Source organism: Astatotilapia calliptera, chromosome 17, assembly GCF_900246225.1.
Source record: "Astatotilapia calliptera chromosome 17, fAstCal1.2, whole genome shotgun sequence".
Taxonomy (NCBI): Eukaryota; Metazoa; Chordata; class Actinopteri; order Cichliformes; family Cichlidae; genus Astatotilapia; species Astatotilapia calliptera.
In genome coordinates this window covers 15,647,309-15,673,582 of record NC_039318.1, presented here as the reverse complement: position 1 = coordinate 15,673,582, position 26,274 = coordinate 15,647,309, and the positions used below count along the sequence as shown (strand labels likewise).

The 26,274-nt window shown below is 41.3% G+C and overlaps 2 protein-coding genes across 8 annotated transcripts in view; both read left to right on the top strand.

Moving 5' to 3' along the window:
• Nucleotides 1–6,195, top strand: part of LOC113009092 (UPF0606 protein KIAA1549) — a 30,115-nt gene extending 23,920 nt beyond the window's left edge. For all 5 annotated transcript variants that reach the window (XM_026147193.1, XM_026147190.1, XM_026147191.1 and 2 more), the window contains 2 exons: nucleotides 639–793; nucleotides 880–6,195. In XM_026147193.1, coding sequence (XP_026002978.1) covers nucleotides 639–793; nucleotides 880–1,104 — 380 coding nt within the window. In that variant the 3' untranslated portion in view covers nucleotides 1,105–6,195. The remainder of the gene's footprint in view (nucleotides 1–638; nucleotides 794–879) is intronic.
• A 959-nt stretch (nucleotides 6,196–7,154) lies between these two features.
• On the top strand, nucleotides 7,155–15,091 carry svopl (SVOP-like). 3 transcript variants are annotated; one of them, XM_026148261.1, is made up of 16 exons: nucleotides 7,155–7,408; nucleotides 9,184–9,293; nucleotides 9,863–9,954; nucleotides 10,042–10,140; nucleotides 10,432–10,503; nucleotides 10,589–10,713; nucleotides 10,817–10,880; nucleotides 11,900–12,025; nucleotides 12,482–12,610; nucleotides 12,966–13,039; nucleotides 13,548–13,744; nucleotides 13,900–14,011; nucleotides 14,121–14,202; nucleotides 14,282–14,371; nucleotides 14,450–14,563; nucleotides 14,653–15,091. In XM_026148261.1, exons 2-16 carry the CDS (start codon nucleotides 9,185–9,187, stop codon nucleotides 14,662–14,664), a joined length of 1,497 nt encoding a protein of 498 aa, XP_026004046.1. In that variant the 5' UTR covers nucleotides 7,155–7,408; nucleotide 9,184; the 3' UTR covers nucleotides 14,665–15,091. The 3 variants fall into 3 exon arrangements, with proteins under 3 accessions (XP_026004046.1, XP_026004047.1, XP_026004045.1); XM_026148262.1 differs by having other exon boundaries at nucleotides 9,140–9,293; nucleotides 9,866–9,954; XM_026148260.1 differs by having other exon boundaries at nucleotides 9,140–9,293.
• The last annotated feature ends 11,183 nt before the right edge of the window (nucleotides 15,092–26,274 follow it).

Genomic DNA, 26,274 nt, shown 5'->3' with positions numbered 1-26,274 from the left:
ACAAATAACAGCTCACCGTGCGTTCAGTTTATATGACCTGACAGCAGGTATCTACTTTTCATGATGGGGGGTTCATAGAAGTCACTGCAGCTATATACATGACCGGCCCCCTGCTGGGCAGCGACAGCACTGAGGATGGCCTCAGTGAGTCAATAAATACATTCAGTTCTGTAACTTTATGCCATGAAATATACAGATTAAAGTAAAATGAATGAATCAAATCTGAGTCTAAAATATTCTCCTCTTATTTTCACTTTCTGACGTGTTTTAGATCCTGAACTTGTCTCAAACAGTCAAAATGTGCAGAGGTAACGCATAATTCAGCTGACTGGTCATGCGGTAGAGGCTGCCCTCTGGTGGTGCCATACACTACAACAAATATACAGCATTTCTAACAGTTTAGGAAAGAAAGAATTATCATTCTCTCAAGATTTCTGAAAAGAATCATATTGTGTGTGAATACCCAGGGACTGTAGATTAGGTTAGTTAATGTGGGACGAGGCATTTTTTTCTCATGACTCTGACAATAAAGCCAAAGGTAACAAACCTCACATGACTTTGTCTGTATTCAGTTTGTTTCCACACAGGCTGATGATTTACTAATGTTGTATCTGCTGACTGGTTTCACTGACCTCTAGGTGCACAGCTCCATCACCTGACCCAGGTGGGTCTGTCCAGTCAGATTGGAGCATACCCTGGGGTGGGTCGCAGCATGTCGGGCCCCACTGGCTCTAGCTGGAATCAGCAGCATTCAGACCAGGACCTTTCCAGGCCGGGAGCCAGCAGAGAGAGCGTGAGTGGTGAAATCAGTAAAGAAAATAGCTTGGTGGTGCACAGGTGGAGCTGAAATGTCTCACCTTTTCTCCTTTCTTTTCACAGGTGATGTCCTTTCCTGAGTTCTCCTCTTCCTCTGTTTTCCAGATGCCCAGCTCCTCATTGCGGGACCCGTCAGCTCCACCTCTCCTCCTGACCTCACCTACTCCAGAATATCCGCCTGAGGATGCATCACCATCCGCCCACACCTCCGCCTCTCTTATAAAGGCCATCAGGGAGGAGCTGCGACGTCTCGCACAGAAACAGGCGGCAGTGACCAGCTACCCGTAAACTGGTTTGGACCTCTTTGGATCAGGACTCTGCTGGTTTTGAAAGTTTTAAACCACATAGAACCTGAAAGGTCTAAGGGAAACCATGAAACTAACCAATTTACACTCTGGGCTCTGTTGAGCTAGTGTACGTCTGTGCCGGTAAACCCAAAACAAGTCTGGACCACAATCCATGTCTGAAAACTTGGACGTCTCTCCTGGAGACCTCCGGTACTTTACAGGGTCCTGAACTGTCTGTCCGTCACTCTCAGCTCTGTTTCATTAGACATGAGTTTGACTTGTATTTTCCACTGAAGTGCTTCCTAAAGAGCATCATTAATGATCATCCTTCCTGAACCTCTTGATTCAGTCGTTACTTTTTAGACATCTGGAGCAGCAATTCATTCCTGAACTTGTGGAGTAGATGGTCCTTGATGGTCTTCAACCCGATTGGCCTCTTGGTCTTCTGGAGTTTAGTCATTGGAGAGTTCATTCTGGCCTCCTCGAGTTCATGAGGGTTTTGAGGGGTTTGGTCCAGCCTAATATTGGGGGACAGTTGGAGCAGCTGCTTTTATTAAACCCAGTTCTAACTGCAAGATCAGTATTTGAGACCAGTCTAGAGTGAACTTTATGTTGACTGCACCAGCCAGCCTTAACTATGCCCGGTGGTAGCAAACTCGTTCACTCGAACATGCACATGAAGATGGGTGTTGCGTAACAGCAAGCATTCTTGCTAACTGTTTACTTTTGGTGTTTTAGTGGTTAACACATTTACTTGGGAAATAAAAGGTCACTGGTTTAATTCTAGTTGCTTGAGGAAGGGCCTTCATTGTAAACCTCTACCACATCAAACTTGTACAGCTGTTGTGACCCCCTGTGGTAAGAGAGCAGCTAAAAACAGCTTTTTTAATTTAGATGAAAGTAAATTTTAAAAAAAATTACTACAAATAAGAAAATTGAAACATCATTAGTTATCTCAAGGACACACTGATCGCCAAGCAGTCTAGCGTGATAGAACATGAGAAGCATGGCATTAGGACCTAAATAAGTCATTTTATTGACCGGGCATAGGCAGAAGACCTCCTGGGTAAAACAAGGATATGGTCATGTAATTGTTGATGCTCATGAAGCACAAGTGTGATAAAGTGCAGCACCACTAAATGCTCGGTCATGAACCAACTCAAACTTTAAGGCTCTCCAGTCAGTTCAAACAGATCAAGAGAGTCAACTCCTCGTTGTTGTATCTGTAACAGTCTGCATAGCTTGCTTGTTGTAAAATTAATTTATTGCTCATAGAAACAAATGCACAGTGGCTCCGTGCCTCAGAGGGTCCTGGTTTTGAGCTTGGGTCAGACCAGCTATGCAGTGGTTGTATGTTTTTGTTGTGCTGGTGAAGTTTTCTCCGGGAGCTCGAGATTTCTCAGTGTTGATGAATGTACTAGGTCAGGTAGCTTATCTTGTTTCAAATCAGTCCGCTAAAAGAGTGTATAGTTCTCAACAATTTCATTTTCTGGTTTGAAGAACATGCCAAGATTTGCAAGAAGACTTAAGGCTGAATGGTGCAACTACCAATACTTCTCAGGCCTGACTTAGAACATCAGGTTATAAATACCTTCTTAAGTTAGTGCAACCAACCTTTGGAGAAGAACTTCCTTCTTCTAGTCTTTCAGAACTTCGTGATCGTTCCTGGAGTTCTAGAGTGAATGGATCTCCAGGGAATCTATCCGATGGAACCTCTGCGAAGTGCTGTCCTTAATGGCCTTCTGGTGGTTCATCCTATTGGGGTAGATGGTTATTCTTGACCTTTTGAGTGGATATTTCCCTCTGGACCAATTCCTCCTAAAGTTCTGAAGTGGATTGATTCTCTGGACCTTCTGTGGTGCTAACTGTCAGCCTCATACCATCTTGTCATTAACCACTAATTGCCTTCCACACTCCCATCAGCCACGGTGGTCAGGTGTCTGTTCATAAACCATATCAATGAGGTCTTTGCACTGTCGACAGCTGGAGGTGCCGCACAGTTCCTGCTGCACGGGGATGCAAAACAAGAAAAATAATATTTATAGCTATCTATAAGAATGAATAAATATATGTAAAGAGATAGAATCCCAATGAGCACAATATTAATGTAAGAGTTATTACTGGAGTATTGAGATGTTACATATTTTTTATTGCTTATATATGAAAGTATACTTTAAATGCTTTATTTTGATCAAAAAAAAGACCAAACTACTGTTCTATGGTTGTAATCCTCTTGTGTTTAAGCTCGCTGTAGATTTTGAGCTAACATTTGTTTCTCTGTGGAAACGTTGCTTAGCGTAGCCGCTCGCTCACTCGCTCGCGTGTTCATGTATCGGTGGCAATGAAAAAAAATTCAGCTAATGCATTGCTTTGGTATCGAGCTTTTTGTCGCTGATTTGTTGCATCCATCAGTCTGTGAGCAGAGCGCTGTAGACAAGTGGGTAAAAAGTGTTTGTGAGAGAGGGGAACTAGTCGTTCATCACCGCCGCAAGGTGGTTCTTCCTCAGACGAGAGCTGCTTCATAAACTCACTGAGAGATGTCTCGTCAGAACTGCCTGATGATCCTGATGAAGGGAAAAGCAAATAGTGATAAGGTTTATATGTCCAGGACTCCAGGCTGATCTTTTGTCTCACATGTAGAACACGTCAGGAAGTGCTCATTTCAGCTGTACTCTTCAGTGATACTCTGAGTACACTGTGTGGTTCAGGTGAGGGATCTGCCCAGGAAATTTCCCATTATGTTAGCTTCATTGTTCTCACATGAACTACAGACTTCATGCCAGGACATTGTAGGTAAAGGTGTTAATGTTTAACCTGCAGCTCTATTGGGCGATTAAGAGCATAAATAACTTTTCGTTGTTTCAGCCTGTGGCTGAATCCTCACACTCCCCTAAAAGGTTCGCACTGTTTCATCAGGGGAGAAAAATAAGGTTTGTCATTACTGACCTTTTATACTATTGAATATTTTTATTTTTATTATTGACCTTGTCCAGTGAGTGAAGTCTGCAGAACGTTCTGGAAGCTTGTAGAAGACCGCTTTGCAGACATGATTGTAGATCCAGAGAAATGTCTCTCCATGTGGACCTTCTGATATTGTCTCTGCATCTATTGTTTCAACCTTTAGTTTCATGTCCTGGTTGCATAGCTGAGCGGCTGGTTCCTCTCTTTGCTGATTGGCTGTCCTCTCTGTGGTGTGTTGGTGGTCGGTCACTCATGGTGAAGGTTTGTTTGCATCTGCTCTCTGCTCTTCTTCAGCATGTTCAACTAAGTTTGAGGCTTTAGCTATTTGTGGTGTTGCAGTTAATGTTTAGCATGCTGCCAAAAGATGTAAAAAAAGTGAAGTATCGTTCCACATCCAGTTAAGAGTGAGCAAAGAGTGATTCATGTCACAGTGCCATGAAAGCACCGTTCATCCAAGCACAGCCGGAAAAAACACACCATGAGAACCATCATGTTTTTGTTTTTTAGGAGATTTTTGAGTCTGAATGAAGATGCTTATGGATGGAGTGGATATGATGTTGAATAGAAACCTATTATATACGGAAAAGATTTTATCTGTGATTGTTCTGCTGAACAGACTCAAAGACACAACACATTCGTCATGAACCAGAAACCAACCGCAGAACTCTTTACCTGCTACAGACGATCTGATTGGACCTAGCACCTGTCAGTCACGCTGTAGGACTCAGCAATGCCTACAGGATCAAATGGTGCTAATTCAATGACTCAAGGTGTCTGAAACGATCAGATCACCCCAAAAATGGAAAATAATCCTGCAGGTGTCCGAATAGCAAAGAAAAGTCTTCTCAGCAAACTCTTCATAAACTTCTCCTGAATGTTTCTGTTTTCCAGAGACTCTGTTTTCTAGACCTGTGATCCTCAGTAAGAGTCCAGCAGATGAGCAGACGCTCAGAGGATGATTTTTCATGACAAAACTACTGATCAGCACTCTGAGACCTGCTGAAGTTTGCGGGGATCACGGTTGCTCCCCTCCCTGCAGGCCGAGCCGGCCCAGTTGCTGTCGTGGACAAAAAATATGAAACTGTGGAGGTATTGTACAGACGAGACAGGAGCTGTAACTTTCCATTCCGACTTTATTCATCTCCACACAACAACTGAACACATTGTGCCAAAAACCAGCAGAACCTCTCCTCCCGACCTTGGTGTGAGTAGAGCCCTCTGGTGGGCCACCACAAAACTGCAAAAACTGCTGCAGAGCAGATCAGCAGCTGCAGGTGGAGGTGATGGAGTCACGGCACAGGAAGCATGTGGTCAGCTGATCATTAGCTTTAGTGGGGAGAACTTTGAAAACAGATCTTTGAGACAGATCATTTGACAAACAGATCTTGCGCAGACTGCAGCTGTCGGTGGATCTCCTTCAGAAGCTTTTAAAACAAACCTGCTGCTGCATTGGCACATTTTTAAAACTTATCAGTTTCAACTTTGTTCTGTTGTTTTTGAACAGAGTTTAAAGGATCTGATAATTATTTGTTTCAAAATTTTAAACCGATTCTATGTTTTAGCTACTATTCCAGCTTTTCCTGTTATCTCAAACTGCCCGCTAAAATAAGAGCTTGGACAAGCTTTCCCCTGCCAAAATCAGTAGCTGTATCTGCACCAGCAATTGAAACTGTTTTCAGGTGTTGACCATTGACCTGCAGAGAGCTTTGCTTTCGCCAGGGTTTCAGATTTCCCCTCTGTCAGTAGTTTTGTCATGAATGAACTTCTGTACGGCTGCTCCGAGTCGAACCACATTCCTGTTGTTCCTCTTCAGGCTCCGTTTCCACGCACAGCCTCGCCGATTTACACACTTACACCAGGTGAGAGCAGGCCCCAGGTGTGGTTCAGGTAACTTGGTGATGCTGCTTCATGGAAACAGAGCCTGGGGGAGTTCTTTTAATGTCGAGTCAGTGAGCTGGGAACACTGCCAGCAGCCTCACCTGTTCCACAGTGGCCAGATGAGTGTGCTGCTAACCTGTGCGGGTCACATTGATAGGATCTGTTCTACCCTGCCTCTGTGTGAGCTGCACCCTGTGGTGTTTCAAGTCTGACAGACTGTGTTCAAAACATTAAAGAGACATGTTCAGATTCAGAGAGGCTGACGGCTTTTTCTTCATTCTTCGATGATTCAGTTTTCCTCTGATGCGCTGCACAGCATCTAATCTGTCTGATCCCTCCAATCGGCCAACGCCTCATTCCAAGACCACACAGCTCTGCATATGGAGGCCCATTTCTGGCACAATGACACTGACTCATGGGACAGAGTCACCAAGTTTAATAGCAATACTGTAATCTAAACAAACAGCTCATTTCTAGAAAGATCTGAAGTTTAGGAACAATTTGTTAAGAATAAAGTCATAAGCACATAAATCCTCATTAACATTATTTACATTTTAAATCTGGTGTCAGCAGGGATAGCTATCGCCTGCATCCACAGACTGTACGGGAGCGTCTCTTTCTCTCACTCACACACACACATCCTTCCTGGATGGTCTGTTAATACAGTAACCTCACAGTAGTCACATGACGCCATTAAAAATGCTCCAAAAGGCTCCAACAGCACAAACACAGTCCAGCGGTCCAGTTAGCAGACAGCTAACAACTACACCAGCCTGTGTGATCATCCACTTGCCAGTCAAAGAGGCCACGCCCCCTGATTTATACAGGTGAGTTTAGGAACCATCCTCCCCCTTGGAGTTGTTAAAAAGGAGGAAATTATCTATAAAGACATGATGAGATTGTGTATCAGGTTTTAAGCATGTTTATTTCTGCTGCAAAATTTTAACATGGGAGTTTACGGGCACTGACTCACTGCTGCCACTGCTGGACCTCAGAGGAACTGCAGGGATCTGTCTGTAATTACTGTCAGTGCCAGCAGGGGGAGCTTCAGGACTAAAGTTTAAATATTTGTGCTCTAACTTTCATAAAGTGAAAATATTCCAGAGGTATGTGTGATGGGTTGAGATCTATTAGGTCGAACTGCTCAGAGATTAAATTATTGATCTTGTTTTTGACCATATTGTTTCATTTGCTGACTTCCTGTCTCTCATTGTGACGTTAAATGTTGTGGAGAGGCTCTTGTTTTGTTTTTCTTCACTCAGCTGCTGATGGGCGGAACTGAACCACTCCCTGCACACAAAGCTCCCTACCCCTCCCCCCGGGCTGGCTCTCTGGTGACGATAGCACTTCCTGAATCACCTGGACAGGTGAACAGCTACGGTGTTGACCTACCTGTCGGGCTGTGACCTGCTACAGGATGAAAATAGACCTCACCGGCGGCCTCAGAGTTGAAACTCAACATCTGTGTGAGTACTGGTTTTATTTGAGAGAGAACGTTAAGGGTTCGATTCCGCTGTTGGTTCCTGTGTGAGAGGTGAAGCTGAAGTGGCTGTAGTCATAATAAATCCCGCACTCAGTTTTAATCGCGCCGGTTCTTCCCGGACCATTTACCTTTGACTGGGCTCAAAACGATTCCGTCCAGTTCATTAAAGAAGGATTAACACATCTGTTAAAATATCTCCTCATCCAGAGTTTGTATGCTTGTTTCTTTAAGGTTTGAGGATTTCTTACGTGTAGTTCAAAAAACTCATTGTCTGCCTGAAATCTGCAGCAATGTTATTTGCCAAAAAAAGACTGCTTGTATTGGTGTAAATGATTTTTGGCCTATGATATATGAAACATATGTCAAATATGTCCCTCAAATGATCTCAGGTTGTCTTGAGCCACCAACAACACTCTTGTTTTATCCAGCTAATAAGTCTCTTTGACATTAAAAGTGTGTTTTTTCAAGAGACACTTGGTTAAGATGGCAGCAGATATAACAAAGTAGTTCAATAAAGATATTTTAAGTGGCCAAAAAGGACTGGATTGGTTATAAAGCAGGTACAACAACACAGGTTCATACTTACAACATAACTTAATATATAATTCATCTCTAAATCATGTTCTCTACAGTCTGTTTACCAATATAAGTAAAGACATTACACATAAAAAAACAAACAAACATTGAAACATTGGAAATCACTTCGTTACAACACCTACTTCAGTTTCCTCCACCTCAGCTTCACAGAGAAACTAACACACCTCCCTTGTGAATAAAGCACAATCTGTGTTTGTGAGAGCAAAATGATTTTAAAAAAAGCTTCAGAGAATGTAATAAAGTAAGCCTGACAATAATATGTTCTTTTTGTTTACTAATAACTGGTTTCAAATCCATAAATCAACTGCTCGTTTGAAACTCTGATTGGCAGCAGCTCACTGATCAGTCTGCTCAATCTCATCTTTTTCTGGAGGCGATTAATCAGTCAATAGATCAGTTTGATGGAGAAGGTGATCAGTAGTACTTTGGGACTTTTACTTTTGAAGGACTCAGCGGTGTTTGTAACGCCACCCTGAAGTCATTGGATGAACATCGGTTTTTCTACTCTGTAGACTGTAGACCCGCTGAAAGGTAAAACCAAACAGTTGTGGATTAAGCTTACTTGTTGTTCCTAGAGTATTTAAAACTAGAATGAGGCAGAGCCTTCAGTTTTCAGGCCCCTCTTCTGTGGAACCAGCTTCCTGTTTGGATTCAGGAGACAGACACTATCTCTACTTTTAAGATTAGGCTTCAAACTTTCCTTTCTGCTAAAGCATATAGTTAGGGATGGATCAGGTGACCCTGAATCCTCCCTTAGTTATACTGCAATAGGTGTAGGCTGCTGGTGGATTCCCATGATGCATTGAGTTTTTCTTCTTCAGTCACCTTTCTCGCTCACTATGTGTTAATAGAGCTCTCTGACTCTCTTCCACAGCATGTTTTTTGTCCTGTCTTTCACTGTATTTGATTTTGCACTGTATAAATAAAACTGAATTGAATAAACTGAACTGAATTAAGCGTGAGTGAATGTTTGAAGAAGCCTGCAACATTGCCACAGATATGATTTTAATATAAACGATGAAATGAAGACTCAGTTTACTAATAACCGGATTAAAATCAGCGGCGCTGCATGAAGCTGAAACTCTGCTCACAAATGTTCTGGCTCATGTATCTGCAGACGGTTGAACCTCAGACGGCTGAAAGGAAGACTTCTCATTTCAGGATGAGTGACTCTATGAAGACTCAGCTGGTGAGCTCCATCCATCTGCAGGAGGTGGAACTGCAGGAGAAACCTGCCGACGACAAGCAGGACAGCAACAATAGTAACAATGGTGAGTCTGATAATCGATAATCAAACATCTGGAGATGATGTGATGCCCGTGGAAACATTGGAGGGTCCTGTGAGGCCCTTTGAAACGTTTCCTAAAAAGGTTGTGATGTTATTGTGAATGAACCTATCTGCAAAAACTGCAAAAACATCAGGAGAAGCACAGTAGGTTTCTGCCATGGGCAGGTTTTAACGGTCAGTTTCACTACAGAGACCTTCTTTGTACTTTATTTCAGTCCAGTTTTATTCCTAAAGCACTTAACAGCAGAAGTGCGATGCTTTATTCTGAAAGGTAAAGACTCGAATTCCTGTTCAAAGAATTTCCTTTGAACAGGAAGAAACCTCCAACAGAACCAGGATCAGGCGGTCCTGATCAGGAGCATGCTGGGACTCAAGTCCTCTGCAAGGAGGTTAAAGCTCAACTGTTTTAGGATCATATCAGTCCACCACAGAAGAACTAGTTCTCACCACCTCATTTCCCTCATTATGAAATTAAAGGTGTCTGTCACAGCCATTCTGAGCAAGAGGAAGGTGGTGATGTTAGTTGATGTATTGATTGATTGATTCTTGCAGCAGATAAAACGTTTACAGTGGAGGATGCCGTGGAGAAAATCGGCTTCGGGCGTTTTCACATTCTGCTGTTTGTCATCATGGGCAGCTCCAACGTGAGTAATGTTTATGCTCAGCAGCAAAATACTCAGAGTATTTAAAGTAATCAGGGTGCTCACTGTTGTGCTCGTGTTTGTGCGCAGATCGTGGAGGCGATGGAGATCATGTTGTTAGCTGTGGTTTCTCCGGAGATTCGATGTGAGTGGCGTCTGGATGACTGGCAGGTGGCACTCGTCTCCACTGTGAGTCACAGCACACAGACTGATCTGCTGATAATTTATTGATTAATCAATTAATTTGCGTCAACCAGTTAGGCTGAAACCTCTGAACTCTCAGAGGGTAACCCTGACCTCAGTGGGGCTTTCTTTAGCATGGCTTGACTTTATATGGTCAGCAGCTCTGAACAGGTCTCACTGATCGATCACGTTCACAGTCAGCAGAGCAGCTTCTTGTTTCATTACATCAGAGGCGTGTGAGCTCATTAACGTGATGGCTATATGAAAGTGCTGCAACACTTCTCTCTGTGTCCTCAGATGGTTTTTCTGGGCTTCATGGTTTGTGGAGTGTTGGGAGGATACATCGCCGACCGATACGGACGCTGGAAGGTCAGAAACAACCGACACGCAAGGTCTCAGCTGGAGTCTGTGCACTGATTGGTTGACTGCTGGTGTGTGTGTGTGTGTGATCCAGGTCGTGTTCGGTGGCTTCGTGTGGAGTGCGTACTTCTCGCTGCTCACGTCATTCGCACCGTCGTACGGTTGGTTCATCTTCCTGCGTGCCATGGTGGGCTGCGGCGTAGCAGGAGTGTCACAGGGGTCAGCTCACACACACAAACATTACGCTGAACATCCTGCAGTCTGATTGGCTGGATGGTGGTAAGCTTCAGTGGCTGCTCTAATTGATAGTGTCTCTGTTCAGGTTTGTGCTGAAGACCGAGTTCATCCCGGCAAAGCATCGAGCCACCCTGCTGCCTCTGGCCACCGTGAGTTCATCCTTTCTTTGAGTTTCACTGGTTTCCACAAAAATAAAGACGAGGAAGTCAGAATCATGTTGACCACAAAGTACTGCTCCATCTGGGAGACCTCACAGAGCGAAACATCACAGAGGTCCTAATGAGTGTCCACACAGGAAGCGATCATCAGCATCACTTTATCACTGACAGTTGGTCGCTATCAAACATTACAGGCTGAGGTTGCCTGGGTAACCCACCGCTGTATATCAGTCAACAGTATTTGTGACTCCGTTGGTCGTTGCCTTTATTGCTTACCTGGAAGTTGATAAAAGTTTTACTGAGGGATCACCCACTTCCTGTCACCAGCTGTTATTTCGCTCGCAGTTCCTTCCTTACTCTGCTCTAATCCTCATTTCTAAGGTCATGTTTTGGAAATCAGATATTGTGATAGCACAGAAGTTGAGAGGGTTCTAGTGCCCATTACTGAGGACCTCACAGGGTTAAATCCAGTGTTTTATTTGACCTTCATAATAATCATGGGCAATAGCAGCTTGACGCAGATTTTATTACATGGAAAACTCAACATGCTCAGCATAAAAGATAAAAACATAAAAGATGAGTAGGTCTATTATCTTTTTAAGGCAATACAATCAAAGAAACACGTGTCAGTGTATACATGCAGTTATTAATCACAGTCTTGTGGAGATAATATTCTGTTTTTAAAGAGATGTGAGAAAGATAAAGTTTTAGATGTCCAGCAAATATAAAACATCACAAGGCGACAGCAGCAAAGCTCAGAGTCCGTCTCTAAAACACGTACATGTATCATAAATCACAGATAATGGTCTGTTGCCAGCCTTATTTTAATGCTTAATACGCGTCATGGAGAGAGCACAGCTCCATGGGTAACAGCTTCAGCTCACGTCACGTTGTTTGTTTGTTTTTCTCCCATGGGGTTTTCAAAGGCATCCTCAAACTCAGCTTAGTTACCTGTATGGTGTGATGTCATCAGTTCAGATCTCCCAGCATGCTCCCTGTTTGTGTGTCAGATATTCTGGATGCTGGGCTCCATGCTTATCATCATTCTGGGTATGCTGGTGGTTCCAACTTTGGGCTGGAGGTGGATGATACGGATCTCTGTCACGCCGAGTATCATCCTCATCTTCCTCTTTAAGGTGAGATATGCCCCTCACCTGTCCACCCTAACCTGTGCAGCAGTGCTGTGATCATTAGATTAGAAATGAATGCACATATGAACATTCAGTGTGGCAAATTAAACGAAGAATGAAAGATTCCTAAAGAGGTTTTCAAAGATGTTTAAGTCTTACTGTAATAATTCACAGTTACTAAAAGAAGTGAGGGGTGATTTGGAGGTTCTGAAGTAGTTTGTCAGGTTTTAGGTTGTTGGTTGTTAAACTAAAAGTGCCAAAAGGAGAGGGGTGAACAAAAAAGAGAAGCGGAGGCACTAAACTAGTAGAAATCACATGAAGTGCCACTTAAAGCATAAGCTGGGGAAGACTAAGTTGCCACAATAATCTCATCAAGGCTAATGTGAGTTTCTGATTGCTGGATGTATTCAGGCTCGTGAACCCAGACTGACTGCTGTTTCTGTATGTATTGATTCAAATCAGTTTATTCCTGAGTCGGCTCGTTACAACGTATCAGCAGGAAAGACTGAGGCTGCCATGAAAACGCTGCACTGGATTGCTAAAATGAACCGAGCTTCTCTTCCGCCAGGACGACTCGTGGAGCCCGTCACGGTGCGTTAAGTGCAGTGAGTAAGACTTGAAATAAGTGTACCGATCTTCCTGAAAGTCGTTTGCTGAAGGAATCTTTCAGCTCCTGAAAATGTTTTGCTGTCAAAATGATTAAAAATATTTCAAAATTGTTTTATCTTAAAGTTTGTGATAACAGTCTACTGGAAAAACACTACACAGGGCAGTATGTGTAATTCACAGGGATGTCCTGATGGTGGCTCATAATATAAAGCAACTTGATATGATTGCCATTGTGATTTGGCGCCGTATAAATAAAACTGTTGAATTGAGTTGAATCTGAGGGTATCACTGGATTCAGTCATAGGATATTCGGTGTGAATGTTCCTGTGTGTTTCAGAGCGAAAGAGGCAGCTGGAGAATTCTGCTCAGCCCATTATTCAGGAGGACATCTGTACTGCTCTGGTACTCATGGTAATGGTATTTTATTTTTTAGTGTTTTAATAAAAGCAGGCTACATAGCCGTCACAGTAAAAGGGCATCAAAGGAGCAAATTATCAGATAAAAGCAAAAGATCCAGTGAAAGCAAACTGGAGGTTTGCACAGGTTACAATTATAGACAGGAATAGTCATGAAAAACTTTCCTTCTTTAAGGAAACCAAATCAGAAAGTATGCGTGCTTTATATTAAAACATAGTAAGGTATCATAGGCATAGAGGAGAATACTGTATTATGTCTTCTGATTGGATGCCAAATAGGGAGATTTAAAGTACTAAGTTTATACAGACAAAAGTTGTCTATGAAGTGTTTCAAGCATTTCTGGAAACATTTCGTAGACAACTTAAAATGCTCCCAGCAGTTTTTTTCCCAACCATAGACACATCCGAGGTTTGTAGAAGTCATTGAATGTGGTTGTTATACCCAGTATGTATAATCCTTCTTGGACCTGTTAAGGACCAACTTTCATTTGTTTCACTGTCAGGTTTGTGGCATCGTTTATATACTACGGCTCAGTGCTGAGCAGTTCAGAACTGTTGGAGAAGAACCTGTTGTGTGTGATCGATGCTGACAAAGAGCATCAGGTCAAACATCGCCATGAGGACGGACTGTGTTACTGCATCCCCTTTGGTTACAGTGACTACCAGACTCTGCTTATCAGCTGCCTCGGAGAGGTTGCATGTGAGTCATCGTCAGCGAAATGCGTTGAGAGAATTTTCAGTTCATCAGTTTTTCAGCCACACTTGCAGAATAATTCCTAAAACGTACTGCGAAGGTTTGCTGCTGTGCTGTTTCCGGATCAGGTCTACTCTGACTCCTCTCTTCTATCCTCCCAGTGGTCCCAGCAAACATCGCTCTGCTCAACGTGTTTGGACGCAAGATGACTCTGACCGTGCTGCAGCTGTTAGCAGCCTTTTTCTTTATGATACTCAACATTTGCTCCACTATGTAAGAGCCCCACAGATTGGACCCCCCTGACCGGGTCCAAGTGTATGACGTCATCTCATTAGAGCAAGTCAAGGTTTGTGATGTCATCTGGTCTGTTTTGGTCGTGCAGGTTTGGCTTCACGGTGCTGCTGTTTCTGCTGCGGTCTCTGGTCTCCATGAACTTTAATGTGGTTTACATCTACACAGCAGAGGTACGTTCACAGTCTGCTGGCTTCAACGGTGCATTTTTTAAGGACCGGGTCTGAGGTGACAGGAGTTTTGGTTTCTCAGGTGTACCCCACGGTGGCGCGCTCTCTGGGGATGGGTTTCTGTACGTCGTTCAGTCGCATCGGAGGAATGATCGCTCCGTTCATTGCTCAGGTGCGTTGGCTGTCCTGCTTAATGATCAGAGTTTTCAGGTTTTTGGTCCAGTCTATCATTGCTTTGTGTGTACTTCAGGTGCTGATGTCTCAGTCGGTGATTCTGGCTCTCTGTCCGTTCGCTGTGGCCTGTGTGCTCTGCGCTCTAGGAAACTTCCTGATGCCAATAGAAACCAAAGGACGAGCTCTGCTGGTGAGAATGTGATTTTGTATGAGCTTTGTTCTTTTTTCTTATGTCTAAATGCCGTGGTCTGACATGTTTGTTTGTTTGGATTTTTTCAGCAAAACTCCTGATGGTGTCTCTGAACAAACTGCTGCTCTTTGTTATTTCATTTTGGTTACATGTGTAAAGACTTTAAATATGATACTGACCTCAGGTGTTGCTGTGCCTTCATTAACAGCTCAAAGGGAATGAATGTTTGTTAGCATCAGTGAAGGAAACCTTACATTGTTCAGGTTGTCAGGCCAGTTATGAGCCCTGTTTCTCTGGTTTTTGTAGGATTATCTTTCACCTCCTCCTGCACTTCACATGAATCAGCTGTTACTTTATGCTTAAAAGATTCAACAGTATAACAATGTAACATTATTTCTGGCTCTTTGTATGTAAAGAATAATAATTACCGTATATTTTATAAACATATCCAGAAGGTACAGGTACAGGTACAGTAGGCTCTAACAGTAATTCTGTATGCTCATTAATAAACTCCAACTATTGAACAAAGTGTTTGTGTGAGATAGTCTACCTGTGGATGTTTTTTTTCCTTCATGCTACAGATGTCATGTTTTACTTTGATCATATAAAACTGAATTTAATGAGAACATCCTGTGAGTGCAGTGTAAATGATCTTCCTCTGGCGCCACCTTCAGGACAAATGATACAGGCTCACGCCTCAGGTGTGATATGAGCAGCCTCTCAAGTGCAGCTGTAACGGAGTCAAAAAAAAGAAGCTTTATAACATGTTAATAGTTGGAGCATGTGCCAGATTTCGATGTCTCATTATGGAAATTTGTGATTGGAGAAAATTAATTAATTGATGTAAAAATAAATAAATAAATAATCTTTTGTGGTAAACTGTAGGCAGTTCATGCTTGTCGGCCAAATAAATGCTGTTCAGATTAAAAATTTTAAAAAAGGTGATGATCGCAAAGTGAGCATGACCCTTCAAGTGACTACAGCCATATTAATGGTAAATTTGCTGGGTTAAGGTAAATGGGAATGAAGACAAATACTACTATAACTCTCGAAAATTCACAATTATTATTCATATGAACATTACCATATTAAACGAACTATATTAAACTTGGAGCCACCTGGTCGACAAATAACGCAACTGCATTGTTAAGGTTCCTCGTGGCTGCACAACATGCCAGAGCAAAGGAAAATGATCCCAAAATGGAGACGGGTGCAGGTGAGCAGCATTGGTGTTTCTGTATGTTTAATAGTGAAAATGTTCTCACAGTAGTAATAGTTCGTATGTGTTTTTGTTATAAGCACTTCTAGCATGTACCCTGAAAGTTACAGCTCTAATAGTGGAGCTCTTTTGGAGCTCTTAATAGTAAGTTTATTTACAATTAGTACTTATGGTTAGCATGCTAAGCTAATACTCGTTAGCCAGTTGGGTGCTTACTGGCTGGCTCCTGGCTCTCATGTTTTGTACGGGAGTACATCACAGGTCAGGCTAACATGACCGGGCTGGATACAATAAAATTATATCTAAACGTTACTGTGTGTGTTTTCATTGAAAAATAATACATGAAAATATTTTATAAATTACCTGCACTATAGCAATATGTGCGGCTATATAAAGAGCCACCAGCAGGAAATAATCGCGGGAATAGTTTGTGGTATCGGTGGTTCATCTGCTGAGTAAAAAGATAAGAAAAGGAAAATGGATCGGGTGCTTGTCACAGTTGCTGCTGGCATTATGTACCTTAAGGCTGAAGAAGAAGCAGCGCAACTGAGAAGATCCGGAAGAGAAGAGCCAGAATGAAGATGAGGGGGAGGAGACGTGCCTTGATGGCGTGCCTTCTTCACTCAGTACATTTTTAAAAATAACTAATAGCCGACGCTGCCTGTCGCCTGGGGGACGTCGTATGGTAAGGTCATCGTATAATGATCTTCCCGGACTACTCAAAGTTGCTGAGTGAGAAGCGGAATAAGTTTAATGAGTGCAAGAAGCTTCTGCACAACAAACGTATTGGTTTCTCCTTAATTTACCCAGCAGTGCTTGTTGTGAAAGCTCCTCAGGGATCCCGTTGCTTCGAGGACCATAAAAAAGCAATGACTTTCATTCGCCCCATGGTGTAAAACTGGTTTGTTTGCCTGTTTGTTTTTGTCGTTTTTTTGTTGGGGTTTTTTTCCCTTCATCTGTCGCTTTTGTTTATTTTTCTGGGTAGTAATTTTCTCCTGTTTTGTTTTTTGTTCTTTGTTTGTTTGTTTTTGTTTTTGTTGTTTGTTTGTTTGTTTGTTTGTTTTTGTTTTTCCTAGACCCCAAAGTACTGGAAAAGGTCGTGGCTCCAAAACTCCATTAATAAAACCTTATTAATGGAGTTTTTATTATGTTTAGAGAGAGATACAAATGATGATTATTACGTGCTCGCTTCATTTTCGTATTAAGGACAATTCTGGAGGTTAACTCAGACCTCTTCTCTAAACTGAATTGGACACAAGGTGGAGTGGTGAGTTCATACCCTTAGTGGATCTATTGTACTGTGTCCATTCTCAATGTTCTGTTTGTTAAACTGTATTATGAGCATTAAACTAGAACAAAGTTTGGTTTGGAATGTATGTTTTATAGATAAGACTGTAGATCCAGTATATTCGATTGCGGAATTTTTTATTTTTTTATTTACACATTAACAAGAGAATTCTCAGTAAAACCAAAGTTACTTTCCCTAGTAACTAGTAAAGCAGGGCGATATGACCAAAAATATTTATCACGATATACATTTGAAAATTTGCGATAACGATATAACTGACGATATAATTGACACTAGACAAAATACTTTACAACTCCACTACTTTATTAGTGAAAAAAAACCCATAAATGTATTTTCACTTAAACAAGCAGCTGTTTTTTATGTGCATTAAAGTTATATAAAAATGTAACAGTGCAAATGCAAATTTCTCGCTGACAGTTTAACCAAAAGGCATTTCCAGTGGAAACTGGCCAACATATCCTGAGCATAACCATGTATAATATGCACAAAACTTAAAAAGAGGTTATACACACACAATACGGTAATATTATGTTGAAGCACAGTACGTATCACTCCGCGAGGCTCCTGCCTACGGTAGCCGTAATGCTCCGACAATCCATCAAGCGGTACGGCTTCGTAGCTTAGCAAAGTCGGACTAAAACATTTGACAGATTTTCGAGCGCCTTGTACGACATAAAATCGTTTCGAGGTCAGTAAACACAACCAGAATTCATACATAAGGCACACGGGATTATAAAGGGCACTGTCGATTTTCAGAAAAATCAAAGGATTGATTTTAAGTGTGCCATATTTTCCAAAAAACACGGTAATAACGACGGCCCGCTAGCATGCGCTACCAAAAATAGTGCTTTGTTGTGTATCTGATGGATGAAAGCCAAACCAGTTCCACACCACTGAAGTTGCAGCATTTTTACAAACCAATTCTGGTTCATCCATTTCATTCAACGATCCGCTTTCGCCCTTCTCATTCTGCGTCGCCGGCATGTGCGTATGAAAACAAAGGCACTGCGCATGCGCGTTTTATCCATATTCTATCGCGATATTTCATTTTCCTATCGTTGCCCAACATTACACCGGTATTACCGTGAACAGTATGATATAGCCCAGCCCTAGTAACTAGTTACTTTGAAAGTAACGAGTAACTTGAGGTAACTGAGTTACTTTTGATAGAAGTAACTAGTAATGTAACTAAGTTACTAATTTAAAGTAACTTACCCAACACTGGTGACAGTGGATCAACTGAAATATTTGGACGCTCCCATTACCGTTAAAGAGATAGTGGGAGTTATTAAACACCTTCCCTCTGATAAAGCACCAGGCCTGGATGGCTGTACGGCTGGATTTTATAAATCCTCTCCAGAAGATCTAGCGCCACTGCTTTTAAACACTTATAATGAATCTTTTCAAGAGCGTAGGCTCGCACCTTCACTATCTGAAGCCATTATTACACTTATCCTGAAGAAGGACAAGGACCCCACTGACTGTAAAAGCTACCGACCGATAAGCCTGACCTCCTATGATAGTAAAATTTTATCTAAAATTCTGGCTAATCGATTAAACTGGGTAATAACCTCTCTTGTACATGTAGATCAAGTTGGTTTCATAAGCTCACGCTCTTCAGCTGATAATATTTGGAGGTTAATTGACATTATATGGGCGGTTCAGGACAGTCATTCTCCCATAGCTGCGATTTTGCTGGATGCCGAAAAGGCATTCGACAGAGTCGAGTGGAGATATCTATTTGCCACTTTGGAGTGTTTCGGTTTTACTAAAAGCTTTATTAACTGGATTCATCTTATATATGTACACCCCAAGGCATCAGTACTTACAAATGGAATAATAGGGCTTTCTTTTGAACTAGGTAGAGGAACCAGGCAGGGGGATCCCCTCTGCCCACTCCTCTTTGCTCTGGCCCTTGAACTGCTGGCAGAGGCTATTCATAGGGAGCCCAATTATCCAGGTGTCAGTATAGGGAGAGACTGTCATAAACTGTTGTTGTATGCTGATGACATTTTGCTTTTTATATCAGACCCAGAAAAGTCTTTAAAGTCCTTGCAGGTAATAATAAATACGTTCTCAGCTATTTCTGGTTACAAGGTGAATTAGACCAAATCGAAGGCCCTTCCTTTAACTAGTTATTGACCTAGGTCACTTTTTCAAACCGGTATGTTTTCCTGGCCTCAGAAGGGCATTAAGTATTTAGGCATTACCTTCCCGCCTCATCTGTCAGACCTAAGATAAATTTTGAACCTTTACTCAGCGATATGAGAATTAATGTTGATCGTTGGTCTCAGATGTATCTCTCGATGTGGGAAAGGTAAATGTAGTTAAAATGGTATGTACACCTAAGTTCAATTATTTGTTGCAGGCTCTACCATTTCATGTTTCTTTGAAATACATCAAACAATTTGACCAGCTTTGCAAAGCATTGATATGGAATAATAAAAAGCCTAGACTGAATTTGAGAAAATTGCAGAAATCAGTAGACAGAGGTGGGTTAGGGATGCCCAATCTACTTTTATATCATTATGCTTTTTCTCTTTGGCATTTGGCACATTGGTTTTTACCCCCTGAGAAAGCGCCTCCTTGGTTCTCTATTGAAAGTACTGCATGCTCGCCATTTACACCATTATATAGCTTATCAACTAATCTGTCCCCCCACATCCAATCACATCCGGTATTTTCTCATTTAAAAGAAGCATGGAAAAGATTGTCCAAATTATTCAAATTTGACCCACATCTCAACCAATCTGCTGGTATTTGGTATAATCCCAAACTTTCTATTGCCAAATTACCCTTCTTTTGGAAGCTCCGGTTTCAGAGAGGTATAACAGTTGATAGGTTTATGCTACAAACCTATTCGCTGGAACGTTCAAGACAATTCTACTACGCAGCAATAGCAAGACACGAGTAGGCAAAGTTCTTTGTGTCACTCATATATGATGGAGAGAACCATGACAAGCGCCGTTCCTTCGCTTGACCCCAGTCGCTCTCGTCCACACTCCCTCGTAGCACTGCTCTTTTATTGAGGTTACATGAATATACATAGGTTCATTAACATATGACGTATACATACAAACAAAGAGTACCTTGCCTGTGCGTGTTCAGAGTGTGACCCCATAAACGACTTCCCTAAACCTGCTCGTCTGGAAGTTCAGCAGTTCATCTAAACAAAAGGCACTTAGACTAAAACAGATATAAATGTGTTTGCTATACCAGAAGGCACACAGAGTCTTTACTAAGGATCAAACCTCTATCAACATGCAATTGATTATAAAACTTTAAGCATATATGAGTAAATATTTCTAAGCATAAATGACAATCCAATATTATAAACCTGACACAGTGCTGGGGGATCTTTACAAAAACAGTATATTTAAATCATTTGAAAAACTTGCAGAAGAATTTGATTTTGTCACGGCTGGCGGAGGGAGCCGTGTGGTGTGGAGGAAAAGGAGGACCCAAGATGCAGCAAACTGATGATACGAGTGATGTTTTATTTACAAAGGTGGTGGTGGCAAAAACAGGCAACGAGGTATGAGTAATTTACAAACGGAAACCTAAACTGGGAGAAACTAAATGACAAACCTGAGACCATACAAAGGGGGTGCGGGGCAGAGGGACGCAGAGACGGGACGCAGAGACAGGACACCATGGAACGCAGATGAATGCAGAGATACGCAGAAATACACGGATGAATGCAGACGAGCCGACAACCAACACAGACCGACACCCACTAAATATACACACACAAGGTAATCAGGTAATCACACACAGGAGGGAAGAACAGCTGAACCTAATACACATGAGGACCGGAGGAGACAAGCTGAACACCATGACAACAGACACAGACCTTCAGAACAGAACAGGAAATCCAGAACACAAGCCTTCAAAGTAAAACAGGAAACACAGACTGATTTACAACACAACACGGGGACATGAACAGAGCACCAAGGACAGACACAGGTAGGGCTGACAATACACCAAACTACAGGTTCAACCCTAAACTAATACAAATCAGAATAAACACAAAACGCTGGGTCAACGACCCAGGACCATGACAGATTTACCTTGGCAGAAATTTTGGAAATACGTGCAACTAAGACATTTGATAGTTAATACATTTGGCTCATCCGCAAAGTTCCCTTTAAGCTGCAACTTTTTGGAGGAAATCAAAACAATCTTCGGGCGTGGACAAGAGGCATCAGCTTATTACAAAATGCTTTTATTAGCTTCCGATCCTAACACACTGTCCCTCAAAAGAACGAGGGAAATGGACTTAAATCTCAGCTTTACAGTGGAGGAATGGAATGGCATTCTTAGGAATCTGAAAAATATGTCATGTGAACTGCGTTCAAGATTGGTTCAATTTAAGATTTTAAATAGAGTTTACTGGACACCCTCACGGTTGCACAGGGTGGGTCTAGCGACTGACGATGCATGTTGGAAGTGCCAGCAGGATAGTGGCACACTTTTACATTTGTGTAGGGTAATTTCCAATAAACCAAGTTCAAAAAGGGGAGTCTATGGCTGACGCGTGTTCCTGGTTTCCAAAAGAAATGCTTCCAGTTGCATTATGATTTGAAGACTGTTTATTTATTACAAGCTGAAGATGTAACAATGAACTCCTTCCTAAATTAGCATGAAAGTTCCAAAAAATAGCAGTTATCCAGAACTACCTGTGCACACAGTCAGAAAACCGTGAGACTCCTAACCTCTCTGTCCATGCTCCTCCCCTTCCCTCTCACACAGGGTTTCATGCTACTATTGCACTGACATACTTAAAGTGAGAGGTACCCCCTTTTAGGTTCCAATCCCAAAACAGTGACTTAAAATTACTTTATGTAAACACATATATTTTCTCATTTATTAATCCTGAAAAGATGACTTATGTAATGAATCTATGAATTATAAAACAAACATGAACTCAATTGTAAATAAAAATATAAAGCAGACGTCTGGAGTTTACAATTTGCTTTGGGGATGCTCCAAAGTCCAAGATTTTTGGATTCATATTCATACTGTAGTAGAGAAGGTTGTAGGCCAAGGGGTGCCATTTATGAACAGTCTTTATGTAGTAGGAGACCCTTCAGCTTTGAGTCACTTACCCACTCCTCTTGCTCATTGGGTACAAATGGCTATTATACTGGGGAGGAAGCTGTTGGTGACAGAGTGGAAGGCCTCATCGACTCCTACCTTCTCTCAATTCTATATTTCTCTGGGACAAGTGGCAGCTTGCGAAAGATTATCATATAGGCTGCTAAATAGACTGGACGACTATAATGATAAATGGGCCAACTACCTTTCATATACAGGTCAGTGACGTATCCGGCTAAAGTAGTTAAGGTCGGACTAAATATGATAGCTGTAATTGGGTCTATGTGAAATATTGGCATCGTTGTGTATTTACTTTATTTTGGATTTTGTTTTTTTGCATGAGAATATGTATTGATTCTCAATTTGTTTTGTTGTTGTGACTGGGAATGTCCATTCTGTTATCTTCTGTTGTTTTGGGTTTGTTTGTTTTTTTTTTTGTTGTTTTTGTTTTTTAATATTAAAATCTAATAAAGTTTGAGTCATAAACCCCCCCAAAAACTAATAGCCTGGTGTTTCTATGCATGTACTCCCAAATCTAGAGAAAAGGTTGCATTTGCTGTGTATAATATCTTATGGTGGTAGATCAATACTATAAAGCCTATACAGTTTAACGAATGTATCACTGAGCAGTACTGAAACAAGCTTTACTCTCCACATGACATATACTAAAAATAACAATAAATAATTCAGTACTGTTCAATAAATATATGTATATATATATAGAAAAACCTAATCCATATCTGTTTACATACTTTAAGTGTCTTTTTTCTTGTTTAAAACAGGAAAAAGCCCAGCAAAAATATAAACACAAATAAATAACAGTGTCCCCATCCTTTAGCTGATCTCAAACCAGCCTTCAGACTCAGCATCAACATGCTTGTGCAAATGCTCCCCAGGGAAAAACAACACGGTTGGAACCACGAAATTGAGGTGCTTGTAACCATTTACTGGCTGGCCTGTGTAGCCTCATACAGAGTGACGGCATCTTATTGCCTTCCCGGCAAAGAGGCATTCCGTTGCACAGCTGGTACAATTGATGGATGCCATATCCGGATTCGTCCACCTTGGGAACCATATCAGGTCCTACATAAATAGGAAACTGTTCCCCTCTCTTGTGCTGCAGGGCATCTGTGACTCCAAAGGTACATTCCTAGATGTGTACATTGGTAATTGCGGATCTGTGCATGATGCACTAGTACTGCGAAGATCCCCAATTTACAAACAGGCCATCTATCCACCAGCAGGCTTCTTCCTCTTGGGAGATGGAGGATACCCATGCCTTAAGCACCCAGTGGCAATATTGAGCCTATATCGTCAGCCTGTGTCAAGTAAGAACATAATTCCCTTTTCATTACACCTACAAACACAGAGTAGTGCTACATCAGTTACTGTGAAGCACGCAGAGCTTTAACAGAACAAATGCAATATTATAATTCTACCTATTACACTAATTGAAAGTTTACTAAGCACTTAATAAAAGTACGTACTGTTTTTCATTTAAAACTCAGAGGTAGAAAAGTTCAATCGGTACCATGCTAAGGCCAGACATCCTCAAAACATACTGGCGCTCCATCTTCTTGCGAGCCCTTGAGATTCGGCCTCTGTTTGCTCCCAAAGTTGTGGGGGCCTGCTGCATCCTCCAAAATATCTGTTTGGCAACAGATGACGTCTGCCATGAAGAAGGAGAGGAGGAAGGGGGTGGCACAAGCAGGACCCGAAGCCAAAACAGAAGGCACAGGCGCAGACACGGAGCTTTCAGGAACTTGTATTCGAGCCAGGCTTGCTGCACAACTGTCTGCTCCTGAACAGCTGCCTGCATGTCTGTTTGAACATAACTACATCTAGGTAAAGGTTTCATTTGTAAGATGTAGTCATGCCTTATCAGAAAAAGTTAAATTCAAATCATATTTTTTTTACTAATTAGTGTTAGTTATTAGTTAAATTAAGTTAATTAGTTAAAATCCATCTTTATTTGTTCAAATTGTAAGTAGTGTGCATTAGTGTTCTTTTTTTGTATATTTTTTATAAACCTCAACCGTTAACCGTGTGTTCACGGTTATATAGGTTGAATCCAATGTTAAATGTTATTGTAAGTGTTACACTTGTTTAAATGATTTGTTTTACTTTGACTAAAGAGATTTCCCAGTTACACAGGAAGCAAAAAAAATAAATAATTTTTGACATGTAAAGTGCTTTATTTAAAAATTTTCAGTTTTTCATTTTCAGTTTTTCAAATAGTGACATATATCGCTCTGCCCTTTCAGTAGCTGCCCTCTCCCTCTCTTTCTCCCTAGCCAGAGCCGCTCTCTCTCTTTTTTCCTCTCTTTCCGCCTGGTCTTTTAAAAATTGTAGTATAGCCTGGCTGTCCCCGGCCCGCTTTCCTCTGGCTCTTCCTCGACACTTCTGTAGAAGGGGATGAGACCGGAGTGCTGACTGCACCACCTGTAGTGGATGTCAGGTTTGCTGCAACTACCAGGGGTGGACTTATTGAGTGTTGCCCCTGGAGCACAGCATCCATCATTTTGTACCACTGCCAGGTGGTCCTCTACACCCTTGCCTGTTGGTGGGTCTTTAAGCTCCTAAAAATATGTATTAATTGCTATATTATCACAGTTACGTGGGCTGTATTACTAAATTGCAAAGTACATTTTATTTAAAAAACAAAACAAAACAAAACAGGGCCTTGCATTTAAGGAATGGTAAACAAGTATTTTTTTTAAACCACTCTAAGGAATCAGATAGGAACAGGTACATTACCTTGTATTTGGTCTTCAGATTGTTCCACTTCTTTTTTGCTTGCTTGGCTGCTATGGCCAGGCCTGAAGAGCTAACAAAGTCCCTGAAAGAAAAGAATGTGGCACAGTCACTTCAATAGCTAGTTATCGTAAGATGTGTTCCTCTAATCCTTCCCTAGAACACGGGGAGCAGCAAAACCAGTCAAAATGAGTACTTGCTCCCATCAAGTCTTGCAGGAATTTCTCCTTCCTGTAAAAAGGCTCTCATTTTCCGCCCACCACTCAACGAGAGCCAGGGTTTTCTCACTTGTCCCTTGATTAAAATATAAAACATTAAATATTGCATTAGTATAATAATAATTCAAGCAAAGAAAAGCCTTTATAGGAGGGGAAAATGACAGCAAAACAATCAGGTGCTTTATTAAAAATTAATGTACATAGAAACGTAAAAATAATTTAAGGTTTTTAAACATTATATAGGATAGTATAACATTTGAATGAACAAATGGCTATTAAAAATACCAAATTGATTTATATCAGAACCTTTGGAGATAGCTGAAAATTTCCAAATGAAATGCAGAGATTAGGCCAGCATTCAAGTGTTCTGCATCCAATCAGGATGCAGAACACTTGTGCTATCAAAAAAAAGCATGCTAAATTGCATTTTTTTAAAAAGCTGCGAAAGGTGAACCGCGTTATAGCAAGGGACCACTGTACTTTGAACTGGAAGAGTACTTGCATAATTAAAACTGCAAGTACGCAAAAGTATGCATATTGAGGCAGGTCCTTCAACTGTTCTCATCCTCACTCATGTTGCTCATGTTGGTTCTTACTAGCTGCATGCTGTTTACAGCCTAGGAACATTTTTCTTTTTTTTTATTACTTAGTTTTTAATAAAGGTTTTAAATATTTTACAACAGAAAAGGAAAACAACAAACAACCGAAAACAACAATAACAAAACAAGCAGTCGACTGAAAAGCACAGCTTTTTCCCACAAAGCAATTCTGGCAATGAGAAATGACTTTATATTCATGAATTGACAGCAGATCTACAGATGTAAGAGCAGCCTAGGAGAGGCATACAGATGTTTATATAGATGTGAGTAGGCTAGGAACATTTTTCAACCCCATGATTGATAGTATAACATGAAACTTGTGGTTTTTGTATAACAACATTATATGAGAAAAAATTATGTTTTTTAATTGTTATTGTTGTTGTTTTTTAAGTTAGAAATAAAAGCTCTTATTTCTTAGTTACCATAAGAAAAAAAATAATGCTGCCACTGTATGATCACATACCTGTTTGAACTTTTGAAGAAAGACTTTGACAGCATTGTGTTGTAGGAATGTA